The following is an 18,982-nucleotide window of genomic DNA, read 5'->3' as shown; positions in this document are numbered from 1 at the left end:
TATATTCAAAATAACATCCTAACATCAAAATAAGAGACTTAGGATCATCATATAAAAATATCAAAGCCTTTAGAGTAAGATCAAACCTCGAAATATTCAAATTTTATCCAAATAAAAACTGTTTTTCCACTTCCAGTTTTTAAGTTTCTAGATCTAAGAAAATTTATCATTAAAAGCTTTATTCATGCAACAAAACCTCAATGAACACTCTTAAAGACATGCTAAAAACACTCCATAACATTTTTGGACCAAGATATGTCCCTTAGCTTGGACAAAAATTCTAAAACATAACTTACTCTCCAATTTCACGCCCATTATGACCTTTCCATGGTTAAAAATACTTTTGACCATGGAATGATACTAATAATATACATATTGAAACTATACTCAAAGAGGAACAACTTTTACGAAGGATTCATCGTATGAAAATACTTACAAAGGGTCGAAAAGCTCCACGCAAAAAGACCTAGAAATCTGCCTGAGAGAGCTCTATTGGGTTTCTCCCTAAGAACGGGGTGAAGAAGTGATTAAAGGAAAAGAAGTGTGCCTTGCATGACTCTAGACTTCTGTAGGGGGAAGATATGGGTTTGAATGACCCTTGTTGGAGGTGGTTGTGGCATAAAGTGGAGAATAGTGAGGGGAAAGGACTGTCTGTAGAAGCTGTGAGGTATTGAGGTTGATGAGGTGGGTTCTCCATCTCATCAAGGCACTATTGGGTGCAACCAAGGGCAGTGGATGGTCTGCCATGTGAGGGAGGAAACTTCTTCAAGAAGTTAAGCAAGGTGGCCAAATTTGTGGGTCTTGGTGGGCCTCAACCAAGTGAGCTTCAATCTTTTAAATCACTTGGTTAGGGTTTGAGATGCTATCAAGCCCAAATCCTTCTTGGCTAAATCAAATTTTCAAGGTTTAAAAGATTGGATAATGATGTCATAACAAGAATTTGAGAAATTAATAGCATGTGGAAGTGATTTAATCAAGTGATTAAACACAATGCTAGAAATTGGATCAAAACTGATTTGAAGTCCAACTTTAGGGTTTGGGGAAACTGTTTAGGGTTTCGGTTTCAACCAAGCTTTCAGAAAATTCCAACCATTTAGGGTTTCATTAGGGTTAAAACCCTCTTTGATCTGGCTTAATTTGGTTGATTAGATGAAAAAAGTTTTGCTTAGATGGCATGATCTCACATCTTGATTTCCTTCACAAATCCATCTAATGGTTTCTCTTTGTGCCAAGTGTCTAATACTATTCAATGTGTGTGGCTAAGATCTTGTTAAGTGTCCAAATAAAACTTCTCTAACCTAATTTGGACATTCCACAATATGATTTTGAAAACAATGTACTTAGTACGCTAATTGAGGTTACTATTCACTCAAAAAAATGCATAATAAATTTAGTATTGAAAAATCCTAAATATTCATATTAACCTATAGTGAAAATCGTTTACCAAAACTCAACCCCAAAGTGCCCCTAAAATTAATTTCACAGTTTCGAACATGCGTTTCGTCCAAAATTATGAAAATGAGTTATTGCGCCATTTAATCCTAAATAATCAACTTAGTCTAGTGGTGTAGACCATATTGTATTCTGACACTTTTAAGTACCTCAAACAATTAAAATCACATTTCTGGCACCATAATGAGTGATAACACTGACTATGTTAACAGACTAAAACCTTTGTGATTAGTCGATTCATGAAAACTTACGGAGTTTTCATAAGAATCCTAAAGTCTATAAAAATTTCACCATTGAATTTTTAGCAGACTGTTACAGTGAGGGTGCATGTGAGGTAAGGGAGTGGTTGGAGGCTAGGTCTAGGCATGGAAGAGCTTAGGGGGGTTGCTAGTGGAGTTGTGGTGGTGAGGTGGAGGCGGCACGGTGGTCCACGGAGGAGGATTTGGCCATGGGTGGTGCAAGCCATGTGCTAGAGAGTGAGGATGCATGAGGTTGAGGGAGGCCATGGAATTTTGTGGAGAGCTAGGGAGATGAAGAGGGAGGCTAGTGGTGGTGCTCAGTGGCAAGGGAGGTAGAGTATGGCAATGCTAGGGCCATTGGCGGGGGTAAAACCATGCATGAAATCAATTTATGGGTTGTGTGTGTGTGTGTGCAATGGGGAGGGAGAGGGAGGCTGGGTTTGGTGGAGGGGGTCCATTGATGATAGGGGAGGCCGTTGAGAGGTGGCTGGTGGCTTGCGGTTGTGCCACGGTGGTGCTAGGAGCTGCGAAGAGGGAGAGAAGCATTGAGGAAGGGACTACTCGTGTGGGGAAAGGGAGCTACTGTGGGTGTTTCCCGTGGCTAGGGTTGGTGCCGGAGGTGGCTGGAGTGAGGTGCGGCCAGTGGTGGCTGAGCTACGGTTGGATTATAGTGGTAAGAAGAGAACTCATGAGAGAGAGAGAGAGAGGGCTATCGGCTGGAGGGAGAGGAGAGAGAGGGGAAAGGGAAAAGTGAGGGGAAAATTGGGTATTTAATCCAGGCCCTTCATTTTGGGATATTCAAAACGATCTAACGGTAAGTTTTAAACACTGATTTGAGAATGCGTAAACATTTATGTAACTTAAAACACTGAGAGGAATTAAGATAGAATATTTTAAACTAAATTTTAGTTTAAATATAATATTCATCATTTATTAAATGATGTAGTTTTGCTAATTACTTTTAAGAGAATAAAACCATGTAATTTAGTTTAGAGTTTTTTTAACATAAATTTAAATCTCATAATATTTTTAATTGATTGAAATCATTTAAATTAAATAATTTTCCACAATTATAATATTCTTGGAGCTTTTCAAAAATACTATAATTGTGTTATTTAAAATCAAGCCTAGTCCTATAATAATGGAAATATCCCATATAAATATTTCCAAGACATTTAAAATATCAATTGTTCCAACTCACTACAAAGAGTAGCTGGTAACTTGAAACAACTCATGGTATAAGTAGGAATGGCCATTACAACAGCCTTTAACAGCACTTCCTTGCCTCCCTGGGATAATAACTTCTCTTTCCACCCTTTCAGTTTATGCCAAACCTTATGTTTGAGATCAAAGAAAGCTTGCTTCTTCCATCTTCCAACCATAGGTGGTAGGCCAAGGTATTTGTCATATTGTTGAAATTGTTGAGCTCCCCATAAGTCCATGATCTCCTGCTGGGTACATTGGTTCACATTCTTGCTAAAAATCATTGAGGTCTTTCCTGTGTTGACTTTCTGACCAGATGCCCTTTTGGTGGGGTCAGAAGCAGGAGGAACAGAAAATTAGATGGGTAGGATGGAAGAAAATGTGTAGGACAAAGGTGTTAGGAGGGCTGGGTTTTAAAGACCTGAAAATCTTTAACCAAGCTCGTCTTGCAAAACAACCCTGGAGGATCATGACAGAGGAGAATACACTTCTGCATAAGTTATATAAAGCAAGATATTTCCCCTCTTCACATTTTAACAACTCAAGGCTGGGATCTAACCCTTCATACGTTTGGAGGGGTATATGGGAATCAAAAGATGATATGCTAAGGGGCTGCAGATGGAGAGTTGGGGATGGAAGTCAATAAAGGTTTGGACAGATTATTGGATACCTGGATATAGAGTGTTGCAACATTCGATACAAGCAAATATTGATGAAACACTTATGGTTGAAGACCTTATTGATGAGAACACAAGATGGTGGGATATAGAAAAGGTTAGAAGGCTGTTACCACCTGCTGCAGCAGAATCTGTGTTGAAAATCTTGATCAGTAATGATGTAAGGCCTGATTGCATTATATGGGATCATGAGAAGAATGGGGTGTTTAGTGTAAAGAGTGCATATGACTATTTTCAAAAGATAGACAAGAAGGGGAGTGTTCAAATGCTAATGATTATACTAGGTTCTAGACAAAGTTATGGAAGCTGAAACTGCCTAACAAAATAAAGATCTTTGCTTGGAGAGCTTGCAAGAATGGTCTTCCAACCCGTGCCAATCTTAAGGGGAGGTTTGTTATTAATGAAGATCAGTGTGTGTGGTGTAATAATGAGCAAGATGTGGGGCATGCATTATGTTATTGTCCAATGGTAATTCAATCATGGCATAAGCACTTTCGGGGTTTATTAAATACTGATGTGCAAAAAGAGGTCATACAGATTGCAATGGAGGTCATGGAAAAGGGAAGGCTTGGTGATCTTGAAAAATTTTTCTTATAGCATGGGGCATGTGGTATAGGAGAAACCAGCAGATTTTTGAACACATAACTATACAACCTGATATGGCTATTGATAAAGCTTTATCTATTGCAGCAGAATATAAAGAGGTCAGAGATGTGAGGCATCTGAGGAAGATTAAATACTCTTGTAGAGCTTCCATCTTTAGGTGCTTTGAAGCTCAATGTGGATGGAGCAATTTTTGAAGATCAAGATCGAGTTGGGGTAGGAATGTTGTTGAGGAATGATAGAGGAGTGGTCCTATTTTCAGCAAGCAAGAAGGAAAATGGGGTGACAAATCCCATGAAGGTGGAGTTGCTAGCAATACTGAGAGGTCTACAACTACGCATTCCAATGGGCATTCCAGATTTGCTTATTGAAAGTGACTCTTTAATGTTGGTAGAAGAATTAAACAATAGTTTGGAGTCAAGGTCAGCTTGGGGCAATGTAGTTCATGAAGTGAAAGAGTTAATGAAGAGAATACCAAGATGTTCAGTTCAATACAAGGGGCGTATGGCAAATGAGGCAGCTCACAACTTAGCAAGATATGCTAAGCATCTAGAAGATTTGATAGTTTGGTGGGATTCTTTTCTTGAATGTATCTTTCAAATTATTTGGTCTGAATCTATGATGTACTTTTTGCTGTTTAATGAAGAAAGTGCTATGTTTCTTATCAAAAAAAAAAAAAGACATTTAAAATATCCATAGGTTTTAAAATATCGGACTTACTTTAAAAATCACTTGATATCTTTTAAAAACACGCTATCGAGGTCCGGCACACATAATGAGACTCATGACCATAAGAGAGAGAAAGGAGCGGGTTATTACAGAAACAATTTTGGAAATTTGTCCCAGAAAGGCTTCTCATTTTTGACTCCCCCTTCTTATAGGCGTCACCCTCCCTTCTAGAAATACCAAGAGTCTTGTGCATGAATGCCACTTGGCTTCTTGGCCAAAAGAGTCGCTTTCTCTTCCCTATGATGGGATTGCATTAAAAAGCCAAAGGTTGCTTCTTACAAGTGGCGTGTAGCCTCCCCAAACTGAAACCCTCTTTCCTTCATTGTCCCTTCTTCACGTGTCTAGGTTCATTGTATCTAGTGGTGAAAGGGAATATTTGAAAACCCTAAATCTTCTACCCATGTGCATGGTTGCCATGTGGTGAATGGAGTGTGTGTTTGGGTTCCTTGTGCTTGCCGAAAATCCTATATCTTCTCAATGATTTTTGGTCTTCCCTAGTTGTAGGTGGCGTGTGTCCCTTGGGGTTCCTTGTCTAAGCCATCGCCCCTCTTCTCGCCTTACCAAAATCTTCTAGAATCATGACTTCCTATTCCCAAGCAAAGATCCCTCTTGGAACTAAATAAAAAATAAAAAAATCCTTTCCATGCATGACTAGTGTCGACCAAGGTGGTTGACTTTTGCATGTGGGGTGTGCAACCCTATGGCTGAATCCTCTCTCTTTATCTCATCCACTCACTTCCTTCTAGAGCCTCTATGCATGTTGGACAAGTGTCATGTGTTGACACTTTCCTAGGTTTCAAATGATGAGCTTTTAGAAAAACCAAAAGATCTTCCCATGCCATGTGGTGCACCACCTTTTGGGTTCAACTTGAGCTTCCAATACCCTAATTCCTTGAGGGCCAAATTCCATGGGCCTATTCTTCCTATTTGCCTCTTGTGGGCTAGAGAACCATACACCATAAGATCCAATTCCTACCAAAAATTAGAAAAGGCCTAATGAGCTCTTTCAACACTTAGCCAAAAATTCAAAGGCAAAAATCATCATCCATACAATAATGTAAACAAGGTTCCTTGGACAAGTGTGTAGAAGCTGATAAACTCCATTTGGCTATCCCTTTGTTTTTCTTTGATTCTTTCTTCTTCTTCCATGGTTTCAAATCATGATTATGTGTCATTTGGATATGAAGATTTGTAGATCTCATTTTTGCTTGAAGGCTACGCAGTGAGTTGAGGGAGTAGTGGAAGATTTGGAAGAAAGCTCATTAATGAGATTCGGCTAGAGCTAGGCTAATAGTTCCTATTTGGTTGGATCCTAAGAGCACTGTCCTTGCTTCCTTTTTTGCAGATCTGATTCCTCTCTCAAAGACCTTTACTTGAATTGATAATCTTCAGAAAATTTCCTTCAAACTTGACTCAAATCATTGGTTTTTCCTTAGGGGTACCCAATTGCTTGTTTTTTGGTTATGAGTGGTGTTCAAGTCATTTGACATGTGGCTAGGGGCTTTGACATGGGTCGACTTCTCTCATACACTTAGGGTGATGTGTCTAGGTCATATTTTGTGAAGATGAGGTGTTGGCAACGTGTGGGAGGTAGAAAAATTCTGTTTTGCTTTCAAGGGACACAATCTGCCCGAATAGGTATCTTAGGTGGTTATGGTCTTTGCTTCTTGACTCTTTGACTAAATGGGGCCAAATCTGATTTCGGATTTAGGAAATTTCCTATTCTTTTCTTGGGGCCAATGTCTAAGACTTGGGAAAGAGTTTCTTCCAACCATTGGCTTGTAGGTTGGTCCGAATATGGCTTGTAGTGACATGCCATAAGGGTGTGTCTTGCGTTCTATGATTGTTTTTGTATTTTTACTACTGGCCACAAATTCCTATGTGATCAGCTGTTATTCTATGTTGGTGGCACATATTATTAGTCTAATTTGGACAAAGAAATGTAGAGATGGAGTTTGGTTTTGTTTGGACATGTGTTACCCGAAGTGGATATGTGATATCTAATATGGCCTTCTGCGTGTGAGTCATGCCTTTGTCATGTGATTTTTGATTGGCTCTTGGATACTAGGTAGTTTAGGTGTTGTTCAATGAAAGACACATTTATTATGACTAATACAAAGTGAGTGTGAGGTTTGACCATACATGTCATGAAGGATAAGTCATGTTTTGGTTTGTCCTTGGTTTAATCCCATCTAATTCCAAATAAATGAAGAGCTTAAGGATTACATAACCTAAGTGGAGTGCCTTGATGGAATTGACTTCAATGACCAACCAAGTAAGGGTAAAATTGGAAGTTTATTAAATAAAGAAGTCCAATGTAATCTTCCTTCTAGGCATCTTCTAGGAAACTTCCTAAGGTGATATTTTCATAATTTCTTCCAACTTGGTGTTTTAAATTGGAAATTCCTTTAGTCCTAGCTTTTGGGTGGCGGGTTGGACTAGAAATGGATTTTGGGCCTTAATGAGTATTCGGCCCATGTGGCTTGGTTGTAGACTAAGTTTGGACCTTGGGCCCATTAGGGTCTTGGTCTATTTTATGGCTTCTCTTCATGGACTTTGGGTTCATTGAGCTAGAACTAATCTACTAGGGCTTCATGGGTTTGATAATGCTAATAACTTACATTGGGCTATTTGTCTTATCAAATCTTGGGCTCTATTATTATGAGTGGGTTGTTACACGACGAGTATTAGAGCGTGTCTCGATGATGAAGACTATATCGGGATCTTCCCTCTAAAACAAATCTTGGAGGACACAAACTCCTTGAGGGTTTCCAAGCCCTTGAGAGTTCCAGCTCATAATCTTCATGGTGCCCGGCGGGATTGAGCATTAGCCTCCAGATGGTGATGTTTCGATGGAACTACCAACGACCTGATTAAATGCAGTACGTTGGGGATGGTTTCCAGATTTCATAACACCCTTACCATGTTAGGGAGAAGCAGAAACAAAGGATTCAATCTGTTTTAGGGCTTCATTTAAGGGCATCAGACTCGACCCTGATTTAGGCCCATAGAAATCTGGGCTAAGCTCAATAGGCTTTTTAGTGGAAGGGAGATAGTTACCCAATGGTTGTAAGACACCCTGCAACTGCTCTATAGTAGTAACTGTTTGTGAGTGAAGGGATAAGCACATGAAGAGAGAAAAAGAGCCGGGTAGCGGAGGAATTCTTGGTTGTAGCCGTTCGTAGTACAAACACTTCTAATGTTTTAGCAACTATTAAATCAAAATAAAAGACAATATTTTTGGGAGAAAGGATAAAATAAGGATAGGAAAAGGAAAGTCTACTGGGAGTTACATGATCCATCCCAGATAAAATAAAAACGAAACAGAGGAAGAAATTGATGAGAAAAATAGAATCAGAGGGACAAGAATACGAGAAGAAATGACCTATAAACATACTATGGCATCTGTTACCATAGTATGTTTATGTACTTTTTAATAATCAGCACATAAACATACTATGGTAACTAATTATTTACTTTTTAATAATAAGTACACAAAGGTACTTAGGTACCATGGTCATGTAGTTTACTCGCTTTCTTCCTAAAATTTTTTTAAAGAGAAATTATATTCAGAAATCTTTTAATCATCATCTCCAAAAATATACCCAAATTTTATTCATAAATTGCCATTTTAAAATGCAGCCAATGATAGAATTATTACTAGCAGACTTACCTTATTTTTCATTTTCAAACATTAAACAAGACGAGAGATATTTTACTGTAAAGCATATATATCGAATCAAATTGAAGTCAGAAATTCTTCTATACTGCTTTATATGCAAACTCACATGATATGGGCAAACATACACAACCTGCAAGGCATCGGACCCTACAAACTGAGCATCTCTTTAGGCAAGGAAATTATGTCTACGGCATTGTCAATCGGCTCTCAAGACAACAGTTTTAACTTTGAGAATCTCTTTAGGCAAGATTCCATTTGATGGAGAGATAAAACTGAGAATATTTTGGGGTAAAACTAGAAGATGATGTAATTAGATAACCAGCAGATCTGTTTGAACCAAACTGTGAGTGGTTGTTTCTCCTTTCTTGCACAGCCGGCAGTGAAAAATAACCAAAACGTTTTGTGCTCCAAGAGATTGTCAACAATAAAATCCAAGCAACAGACCAACTAGATATCAACCAGACTGTCTGGAACATAATCAACAGGCTGACTTTCGGTGTCCTCCAGCTCTGATTGAACGGCTGTTTGTTTAGCTTTCTTGTATCTGCTCGAACTTCTGAGGATTGTATCTAAGGTCAAACTCTTGGCCCTTGAAGAGCTTCTGGTAGATTCATTACATGCATAAGAGAGAGAATGTGATTATTGTTTTATAACCAGAAAGAAAAAATCAGCATACATATTGAAGAGTATGTAACCTTGAAGAGACAGATTTTTAAGAAAAATTAGCTTCTAGTAGCATCACATAGAGATGCAGAAATACTTTTTCAGTATGATACAGACGCCACTTTCACACACACACACACATATATATATATATAATATTACACAGACAAACGTGCGTGCACAAACATATTCTTCCTGACACTTACCTTGCTTTTCTGATGCTTCTTCCATCACTGTTCTTTCTTTTTGAGTCATAAGATCCTGAAACGATTTTGATTCAAATTGAAAAATTAGCTGCTTTAAGTTCAGAGTAAATTTTGCAAACTATAAGTGGCAGAGGATAACAAGTTATCCACTCAAATCTCTTGAATGCCAATGTCTTGAACTTCCTATAATAGCTTCGGTGTACAATATGCCCAGCCCTAAGTACATACAATTTGAAGAAATATGGTAAGAGCAAAAGGAACAATAAAGTTACTGCAATGCACTGACTTGCGGACAATAGATCAATTGTTCATATTCTGGCATCTAAAGAAACATTTTACATCATACAAGCACAATGTAAAGGAAGTTCCAAATCCAGTTTATATACAAATAATGATTGTGTTCAGCTTCTAACCTTTACAAGCCTTAAAATTGATCAGAAACTCATCATGAGAAGTAAATGAAAACAACAGGCAATCTATTTACTGAACTAAGGTATTGAAGACACAGATGCAGCCTCATTCATAGACGCTAAAAGGACCATTTGGAAGTCGTGAGAAGTAATGGCCTAAACAGTGTGACTTCACCTTCTCATATTCATATCTCCCTTAGGAGATATGAATAAGGACAATATAAATAATTAAGTGACTTACCATGAGATAATTAAAGCCACAACAAATACATTCTAAAAGACTAAGCTTTGGAAAATAAAAGAAATAGCAATGAATTTTCAGGATAGGAAGTGGCCTTCTTGATCAATAAGACTCATTAGATAAGCTATGATTGCAACAGTTTGGCAAACTCGGTAATTAAGAGTGTTGAGAAGTATGAAGAACAGAAAAGGTCAAATTATACTTAAGAAATTCAAAAGCACATATGTTATGTATAAGGTATATAACCTCATAGTAAAATACCAATGTTAGGCACTAGAAAATCGAGAGAGAATTTGAATTACCATCCTGTGGTGAGTTCAGATTTGCATTGCTTTCTCCATCAGAATAGTCAGATGAAAATGAATTAGCTGATGGAGTTCTGATGCTGGAATCCGAATTTTTGACTCCATCATCATCTTCAGAACTCCCACTAGAATAATCGTTGAAAATTGTTCCTGATTTGGTTAACAAGCTCTTGTCATGTTCTGATCTATTTACAACTTCCCCGACATCGTTAATAGAAGCTTTTCTAACAGCCTGGCCAACACCTGATTGACTCTTGTTACCTAATTTGTTTTGATCAACTGTTTTCTTAGAATTCCCCAAGTTAGACTTTGACACAGCAAAAGCTTCACTTTTCTTCTCTGAATTAATGCTGGTCAGCTCAGCATCAGCAATACTGAGCCTTCTTGCATCTTCAGGAAGTGAAGTGAGCTTATCAGACTTACCAATTAGTGGAGCAATTGTCCCACTTCTCGTAGAAACTTTTAGAAGCTTATTTTCAGGTTGAAGCGTGTGCTCTGCTCTTTCATCCTTTGACAGAGATCCTTGCAGTTGGATGGTGGTGCTAGATTTGCCAGCTTCTGATTTACCTCCATTCCCTTCCTTCTCATTTTTCATTTTAGTTGACACTTTCACCTCACTTTGATTATTAGTTGAAGGTATTGGATCCTTATGACCATCATCTTGAACTGGAAGGCTCTTCGTAGCAGAATTTGGTTTCTTCTTAGATTTCTTTCTCATTTTTTCATTACCATTCTCTGCATTTGCCTGAGTTTTGCTGTCATGCAGCGAGGACTCCACCTCATCTACATTGACATCACTGGTTTCCTGACCAGCACCAAAAAGGGAAGTACTTAACGTTTTTGATTTTGATGCCTTTCCCTTTGTTCGAGAAAAATTTCCTTCTTTTTTAGCATTCACACTGGAATGGTCACCAATTACATTTTCACAAAAGTGTGATGAAAATATGTCATGTTCAGAACTTTTGCCGTGCTCTTCACCTGATTTAATCGGTTTTCCTCCAACTGAATCCTCACTTCTGGAAATTTTTAAAATCTCTTTCTTTCCAAGGTGAAGCATGTGCTCGGCACATTCATCCTTTGATACTGATCCTTGAAATTGCATGGTGATAGTGTTGCTGGCAAGCAATTTTCCTTCACTTCCTTGATTCTCATTTCTCATTTTAGATGAAGCTTCTGCCTTCCTTTGATTATCAGCTGAAGGCATTGAACTGTGATGACCAGTGTCTTGAGCAGCAGAATTCTTTTTCTTCTTAAATCTCCTTTTTATTTTCTCATCCACATTCTCTGCATTTAATTGAGTTTTGCCAATTTTCTGGAAGGAATCTACCTCATCTTCACGGGCATTACAGGTTTCTCTTCCTGTAGAAAAAAGAGAAGCCTTTACTGTTTTTGTTTTTGATAATTTCTTTCCCATTTTTTCATCCGTACTCTCTGAATTTGCTTGGGCTTTGCTGATATGCTGCAAGGACTCCACCTCATCTCCATTGACCTCACCAGTTTCCCAACCAGCACCCAAAACACGAGTACTAACTGTTTTTGTTTTTGATACTTCTTTTCCCTTTACTGGAGAAAAATCCCTTTCTTCTTGCTTATCTTTGCAACTGTAATCATCACCATTTATAGTTTTATGAGGCTCAGTTGAAGATATGTCATGTTCGGAACATTTAGTATGCTCAAGACGAGATTTCATTAGTGTCCCTTCAACTGAATCCTCAATTTTCCTCTTCTTCCTTCCTTTCTTAACTGATTTTCTTTCCTTTAGGATTCCAGTCCCATTTAATGATTCAGAAGTGGCAATCACTTCTTTAGCATTCATGTCTGTTTCATTCTGACTGGGTGGTTTGAACTTTTCTGACAGTATTCTTTTTGAGACTCTATTATGTGATGATTCTCTTTCCACGTAAACTCTATCAGTCAAACCAGTTTCACAATCATCCTCATCATTAGGGACAGTATTCTCAGGCCTGGAAAGCTCAATGTCCTTTCGGAGACTACTAGGCTCTTTGAATCCTTTCAACTCAAAAATACAACCATCCTTCAAATTTTTCATTTTTCCAACTCCAACTGCTGTTTCTTCATTGGATGCATCGTCATTGCTATTGACATTCCCAGCACTAGTGTCACACATGTTGATATCTACAAACAAACAATAACATTACAATCAGCAGGCCATGATTCCAGGACATCAACATAGCTGCAATGCATCAATGAAGTGCAGGTGGTAAATATATAGGGAAATTTTACCCCCACAAACAAATAAATTTATTAATGATGGTTTGCATTCTGAAAATTATAATTTTAAAAAATAAGAAAATAATATCAATGCAAGAGATTCTTGCTAAAACTGATAGCATCCTTGCAGTAATGCACAATTTTTGAGGCTCATGAACACACATTTTTTTCATAATGGAAAATATTTTTAAGCATGCCAAGATTTCACAATTGTCCTGTAAAACAACGGGATGCATTCTTTAAAATTAAGATACAATTTGATGAAAGCAAGACTAGATTAAATCATATTCAATGCAACGGGCGCAAGTCACCTGGCAATTTATCATGTTCCCCAATTTCAGGGAAGGGGTCACATTGCTTTTCCTTCGGAGAGAGCCCACAGTGTTCAGAAGTCATTGCATCCTGAACAATGTCTCCATCTAAATGTGGTCCATTACTTGAATCCTCCAGATTAATTCCCACAGCGACCCTAGAACTTTCTTCCCCAACAACTTTCTCACAAGATGGAGCGGCAGCATCTACTTGAGTAGAGGGATTTGAAGATTTCTTTTTCCCACTGCCTGAGTCAATTCCTACTACCAAATGTACATTCTTGAAAGGTTCAGAAGCTAAACGTTCAAGGGTGGCATTTGCCTTCTGTTTGTGCACTAATGAGAGGGGTAATTTATTAATTTCTTCTTCTTTATGGACTAGATCAACGTGCTTTTTTTCCATTATAGAGATTCCACAAAGTTCAGAAGTTGCAGCCTCCTGGACACCTTGTCTAGGAACTGATGTTTCACCAGGTTCTTCACCTAAAACCTTGCATTTAATTACCACAGCAGCACTAAAATTTTCCCCAGCATCTTTCCCAGCAGAAGGGACTTCAGCCAGCACTTGATTAATAGAATTTGAAGATTTCTTTCGCCTTTTCTTACTCTTCCCACTTCTTGAACCAGTTTCCAACAAATGGACATCCTCAACTGGTTCAGTAAATATAGTGTCTAAGGTGGCATTGGTCTTCAGTTTGTCCCCCATGGAGTGCTGAGATGTACCCACTGCCTTGGAATTTTTTTTATTAGAATTGCAAGTCAAAGCTGTTTTTCCTTCCAACGAATCTTCATCTTCATCTTTCTTTTCAATCTTACGCTTTCTCTTTCCATGAAGTCTCACTTGTGAAGCTTCCTCCAAAGACTTCTTGCATTTCAAATCAACATCATTATTGAAATTTCCAGTTACGCAATCTCCATGTTTTTCTGTAACTTCAGTCTCCTTGCTCAGATAGTCAGTCTTCTTTATTTTAGAAACCAATCTCCTACTTGTATTAGAAGACGAACTCCTGCAAGGTTCATCAGCAATGTCTTTTATTCCCATCCTCATATCACATGAAACTTCTCTACCTGCGTCAATTAAAGACTTTTCTGGAATTATAATATCCTGCTGTGACGTATCTTTGTCAACTCCAGTAAATGAAGCATCCTTTTCTTTTAAAACTCCTCTACTAGATTCACTGGAACCATACCAGTCAGCAATAGGAACATTCTCTTTTGCATTATGGTTGCTCTCAACTAGCGGCAGTGATGAACCATCATAATTGGATTGCCTTTTCAGTGGACCATCATGAGGAGGATCAATCCTATCAAAAGAAGTACCATTCTTGATGCCAAAACAGCGTAATAGATTGTTTTCAGTGGCAGGAACAAGGCAATGTTGATTTTCACCATGCTCTGCCGAACGAGAAGCATCAACACCAAGAAACCAATTCTTCTTGACCCCATCAAAAGCACTTTTTACAAACATGGAATCTGATAAGTGATAAAAGTATCCTTTGCGCTTAACCTGCCAAGTTTATTATACCTTTGTTAACGGGAATGACATAGATATGTATTCAACAAGCAAGATATTCAACAGTATTGTTCTGAATGTTAAAAGAGTATACCTTCAAAGCATGAATTTGTATCAGCCCAATGTTAGGGAAGCACAGTGGGTGTTCATATATAATTTTCTCTGCATTTCGTCAACATAAAGAGATCATTAGAAGTAGAAAGTGACGAACCATTACTTCTTGCTTAGACTAGTAGACAGATTTTAAGCACTGGATCAATTGAAAGTTTTGATCATTCTTTAGAATTAACTCTCAACTAGTTCATAAATACAAACAAACTGCTAAAATAGAATGAACTATCAACTAGTCCATAAATACAAACAAACTGTTAAAATAATACGGAAACAAGAAAAAAGCATAACATAACACAAATCTTTGCCTCATTGACAGTAATCTTCCAAAATCCTCAACTATCAACTAGTTCATCCATTTGGGTGGGATTGGCATTTTTTAAATGCACCTGAAGAAAGATAATGGGCATTCAATGCCTCATTGACAGTCAGCTTCCAAAATCCTAGACTATATCAAATAGTTCATCCTTTTGGGTGAGATTGGGGTTTTTTGTATTTTTTTTGTTTTTTTCATAAGATAGAATTTTATTCCATGAATGTAATAGGTGAAGCCCATGTATAGTGGAAATATACAAAAGAAAACACCTAATTACATTCTATAAAGAGGAAAATGAAAACAGAAAATCATGAACTGAAGCTCCATTAAACACTATTGCAGAAAACCATTGAAATAAAGAAAATACAAAGAATTTCCCGATTTCCTCCACACTGCGCTCCTTATTATTTTTTTTAATAAGTAAAAATATTATATATATCAATAGAAGTAACCAAATACACTGGATGTATACAAGAAAACACCTAGCCCATACTAGAGAGTCCCTAATGGCCCAAAGAACCCGTGAAAACTATCCAAAATACACCAAGCCTGAATTGGAAAGTGACACACCTCCCCAACCCCAGTCCCTTGTTTCCCGTAAAACTAATCCTCTACCCGAAAATCCCACTACAAGAACGTCTTCACAATGCCCTCCCTTTAGTCTTCCTTTGACTTGAGCTACTTCCCTTAGCATCATAGTTGATTGCCCCTAAAAGATGCTTTAACTCCTTGCTTTTCTTAAAATTTGATTTGGTTTCAAGCACATGGCTCGCCTCGATCACAATGAGTAATGCTTTAAATTGATCTTCATATTCTCCATGTGAAAGCCCCAGGATTTGTTGAACCCCGTTAACTCCATTCAAAACCCAATCTGATGGCGAACCCACTATATCATTTATCAAAGGAAAAGAAACCAGGGGAAAGACATTATCCCCAGACACAATACCCAACTACACTCCCAACTCTAAACCTTCTTCCACACAAGGCACCAACGACAAGCTGATAATTTCATTCTCGCCAACTGCTTGCTCCATAGCCATATGGTTGTTGTCCATTGTTTCTGTCACCATTACAGGTTCCTCCCCTCCTCAAGTGGCTGTTGTGTGGAAGATGGTTCCTTATTATTAAAGCATTGCTCATTCCTTTTCCACCAAATACACCACATGAGACAAAAAAGAACAATCTTCCACATAGCAACGAATTGAGGAGAACTTTGAAGCCCCATCCAAAACTCAAGTAAATCCACTACTTTCATAGGCATCACGCAAACCAACACAACTCTACTGAAAACACCATTCCAAAATGCCTTTACCACCTCACAGTGCAAAAGTAAATAATCCATAGATTCGCTATGTTTCTTACACATGAAACAACACTCCATAACAACAAAACCATGCTTTCTCAAATTATCGATGGACAAAATGTTTCCAGGTGATGCTGTCCATATGAAAAAAAGCGAGTGATGCTGTCCATATGAAAAAAGCGACTTTGAAAGGTACATGAGACCTCCAAATAAGTTTCCAAGGAAAAGGTGAACAATGCTGAACAGTCAACACATACTGAGAACTTTTTACTACCCATATGCTTCCATATCATTTTGGCCCTCTCACTACCCCAAAACCCCAAGGAATATAAGAAACTGAAAAGACTCAGAAATCTCATCAAGCTCCCAGTCCTATGTAGCTCTAGTAAAACCAACATCCCACTGCAAGGTTGTATTAGAACGGACTAACAAATCAGAAATGGAAGCATTCCGATGGGCTGCCGTAAGATAAATAGCCGGAAACACACTAAAAAGAGCCTGAACACCACACCAAACATCAAACCAAAAACGGATCCTTGAACCCTCACCAACAGCAATGTTAATATGTTTAACAAAATTCTCCCATCCCTTTCTAATAAATTTCCCAAGACTCACACCATAAGCCCCCCTAGCCTCCTTAGAACACCATCCCCCAATCACTCCCATATTTCCGATCTATAACCTCCCTCCACAATGACTCCCCTTCTAATTGATTCCTCCACAAACATTTCCCCAACAAGGCATTGTTGAAGCTACTTAAATTACAAACCCCCAAACAACCATTTGAAATAGGAGAACAAACTCTATTCCAACTAACAAGGTTGATTTGTCTCCTCTCCTATTCCACCCCACAAAAATGTACAAAATAATTTTTCAATCCGGTTTCCCACCCCTGCAGGCAAAAGAAATAAAGAAAGGCAATAAGTTGGGAGGTTGGAAAGAGTACTTTTAATAAGAGTATCTACGCCATTTTGAAAAGTATAACCGCAATCCGGTTTCCCAACCCTGTCGAATGGGTTAAACTCCCCTCCACTCAGCACCTTCTTTTCAATGTCTAGTAGCACTACTTCACCCTCTTCTACTTTTGGCGACAATACTATTTCTGTCACACCACCAGACGAGTTGCCAGAGACCAGCGAAATAGTCTGTGCTACTTCTGAGACCATCGGAGCAAGTATCGACGCCAACATGCTTGAAGAGGAAGCCAAAACCGAAACTCCCCAAACACCGAAACTTTTCTTACTATTCTATTCGGGCTTTTAACCAGGCCCAGCCCATTCACTATAACCGAGACACTGAGACACCAGGCGGAAACTTCTTCAAAGCCTCCACAAAGGTCTCCCTTCGTCCCTCAGCAACATGAGAAGATGATACAACCTTCTCAGGTACTTCGTAATTCATGCTCGAAACAAAGAAAGAACAGACCACCTGTCGCAACAATTCTTCAAACCTCCCCCATCCCTCACCCTTTAATCCTTCTGGTATAGCGATGAAACCACACCTTTTATCTTGTCCAAACTCCGACAAAGACAAAAATCGATTGAAACTATTGTGACATCTTTGAGCCACCAACACCCGATTCCCCTTCCTTCAAGTTTTAAAAATCTCAGAGGAACCAACTGATGCTCCACAAGCTCCCACCGCAGATGCCAACCACTCCATAGCAACAACATCAATAGAGATGAACTTAGTGACCCTTCAACTGTTCTCAGTAATCCTCCACCACTGATCATTCTCACGTTTAAACTAATAAATCTTCTGATCAATAAGTTTGGCATTTTTTAAATGCACCCTGGCAAAAGCATTCAAATCCATTGAATTTTCCTGGTCTTGAATGAATGTTTAATATAAGTCCAATAAATTTTGAAAATTCGTTAAGAAGACATCATAAATAATCATGTACTACGAAATCATGCATGAAACGCATCAAAAGCAACTCCACAAATTTGATGTTCGAATACGAAACCTCGAGCATTAACCCTGAAAAAAAATATCTTCCTGTGTTCTTGACTATGCCTAATTATGTTGATTAATAATTTATTCTTACTTATAAAAAAAATTAAAAAAATTGAAAAAATATCTGAGAAAAACTTAGAAAAAAGTAAACGAAAGAAGTTAGGGCGATATAGAATAATTAGGTTACTTTTGAGATCGGAAACAGTGTCGCAATCCGAGACCATCAAGGCCAAGTGAGTATCGAGGCTGGTGTCCACGAACACTATGTTGTTCTGAGACACTTTATCATCATCGGAACCAGGTTCCGCCATTGATGACCTGATGAAAGTAGCTTGGTCAGAGTGCGTTAGGGTTCCTCCAGAGTAGACGAAAGAAAGAAGACACAGCCTCCGATTTATTTTCGTTCGAATAAACGTATTTCATTAGGCGGCGGGCAATTTCGATGGAGTCTGGGGACACCGCCTGGACGAACGTTATATTTTTCACGGGTAATGATACTGGTTATTACTACCTGTCTTTTTTTAAAAAAAAAAAAAAATAGACTTCGTCTCATTAAATAAAATCAAAATTATAACTGTGACTAATTAATATAGAAAAAAATCTAAATTATCAGCTAAACTATTCATCTGTTAAGAACTCCTCTGCCTACAAATTATTTTGTGACAACAATGAATAGAGAAAGCGTTCTGTTAATTTCTATAAATTCTCTCATGACAACAATGAATAGAGAAAGCGTTCTGTTAAAAACAGAACTGAGCGACCTCTCTTCCGATAAAAAAAAAAAAGATAGTAACACGCTCCATCCTCCCAATGAGGAGGAGTACAATCAC

General features: G+C 38.2%; 1 protein-coding gene across 2 annotated transcripts; it reads right to left on the bottom strand.

Annotated features, from left to right (window-relative positions):
* Positions 1 to 8,616: 8,616 nt before the first annotated feature.
* On the bottom strand, positions 8,617 to 18,648 carry LOC122281418. Of its 2 annotated transcripts, none has more exons than XM_043092877.1 (6): positions 18,340 to 18,648; positions 14,561 to 14,628; positions 12,954 to 14,460; positions 10,408 to 12,546; positions 9,455 to 9,509; positions 8,617 to 9,183 (listed from the first exon to the last, which is right to left on the bottom strand). In XM_043092877.1, the coding sequence occupies exons 1-6, from the start codon at positions 18,461 to 18,463 to the stop codon at positions 9,033 to 9,035; spliced, it is 4,044 nt and encodes a 1,347-aa protein (XP_042948811.1). In that variant the 5' UTR covers positions 18,464 to 18,648; the 3' UTR covers positions 8,617 to 9,032. The 2 variants fall into 2 exon arrangements, with proteins under 2 accessions (XP_042948811.1, XP_042948810.1); XM_043092876.1 differs by having other exon boundaries at positions 8,617 to 9,186; positions 18,340 to 18,647.
* Between the last annotated feature and the right edge of the window lie 334 nt (positions 18,649 to 18,982).

The sequence above is a fragment of the Carya illinoinensis genome, chromosome 11 (genome assembly GCF_018687715.1).
Source record: "Carya illinoinensis cultivar Pawnee chromosome 11, C.illinoinensisPawnee_v1, whole genome shotgun sequence".
NCBI classification, from domain to species: domain Eukaryota; kingdom Viridiplantae; phylum Streptophyta; class Magnoliopsida; order Fagales; family Juglandaceae; genus Carya; species Carya illinoinensis.
This window is presented reverse-complemented; position numbering and strand designations above follow the sequence as displayed.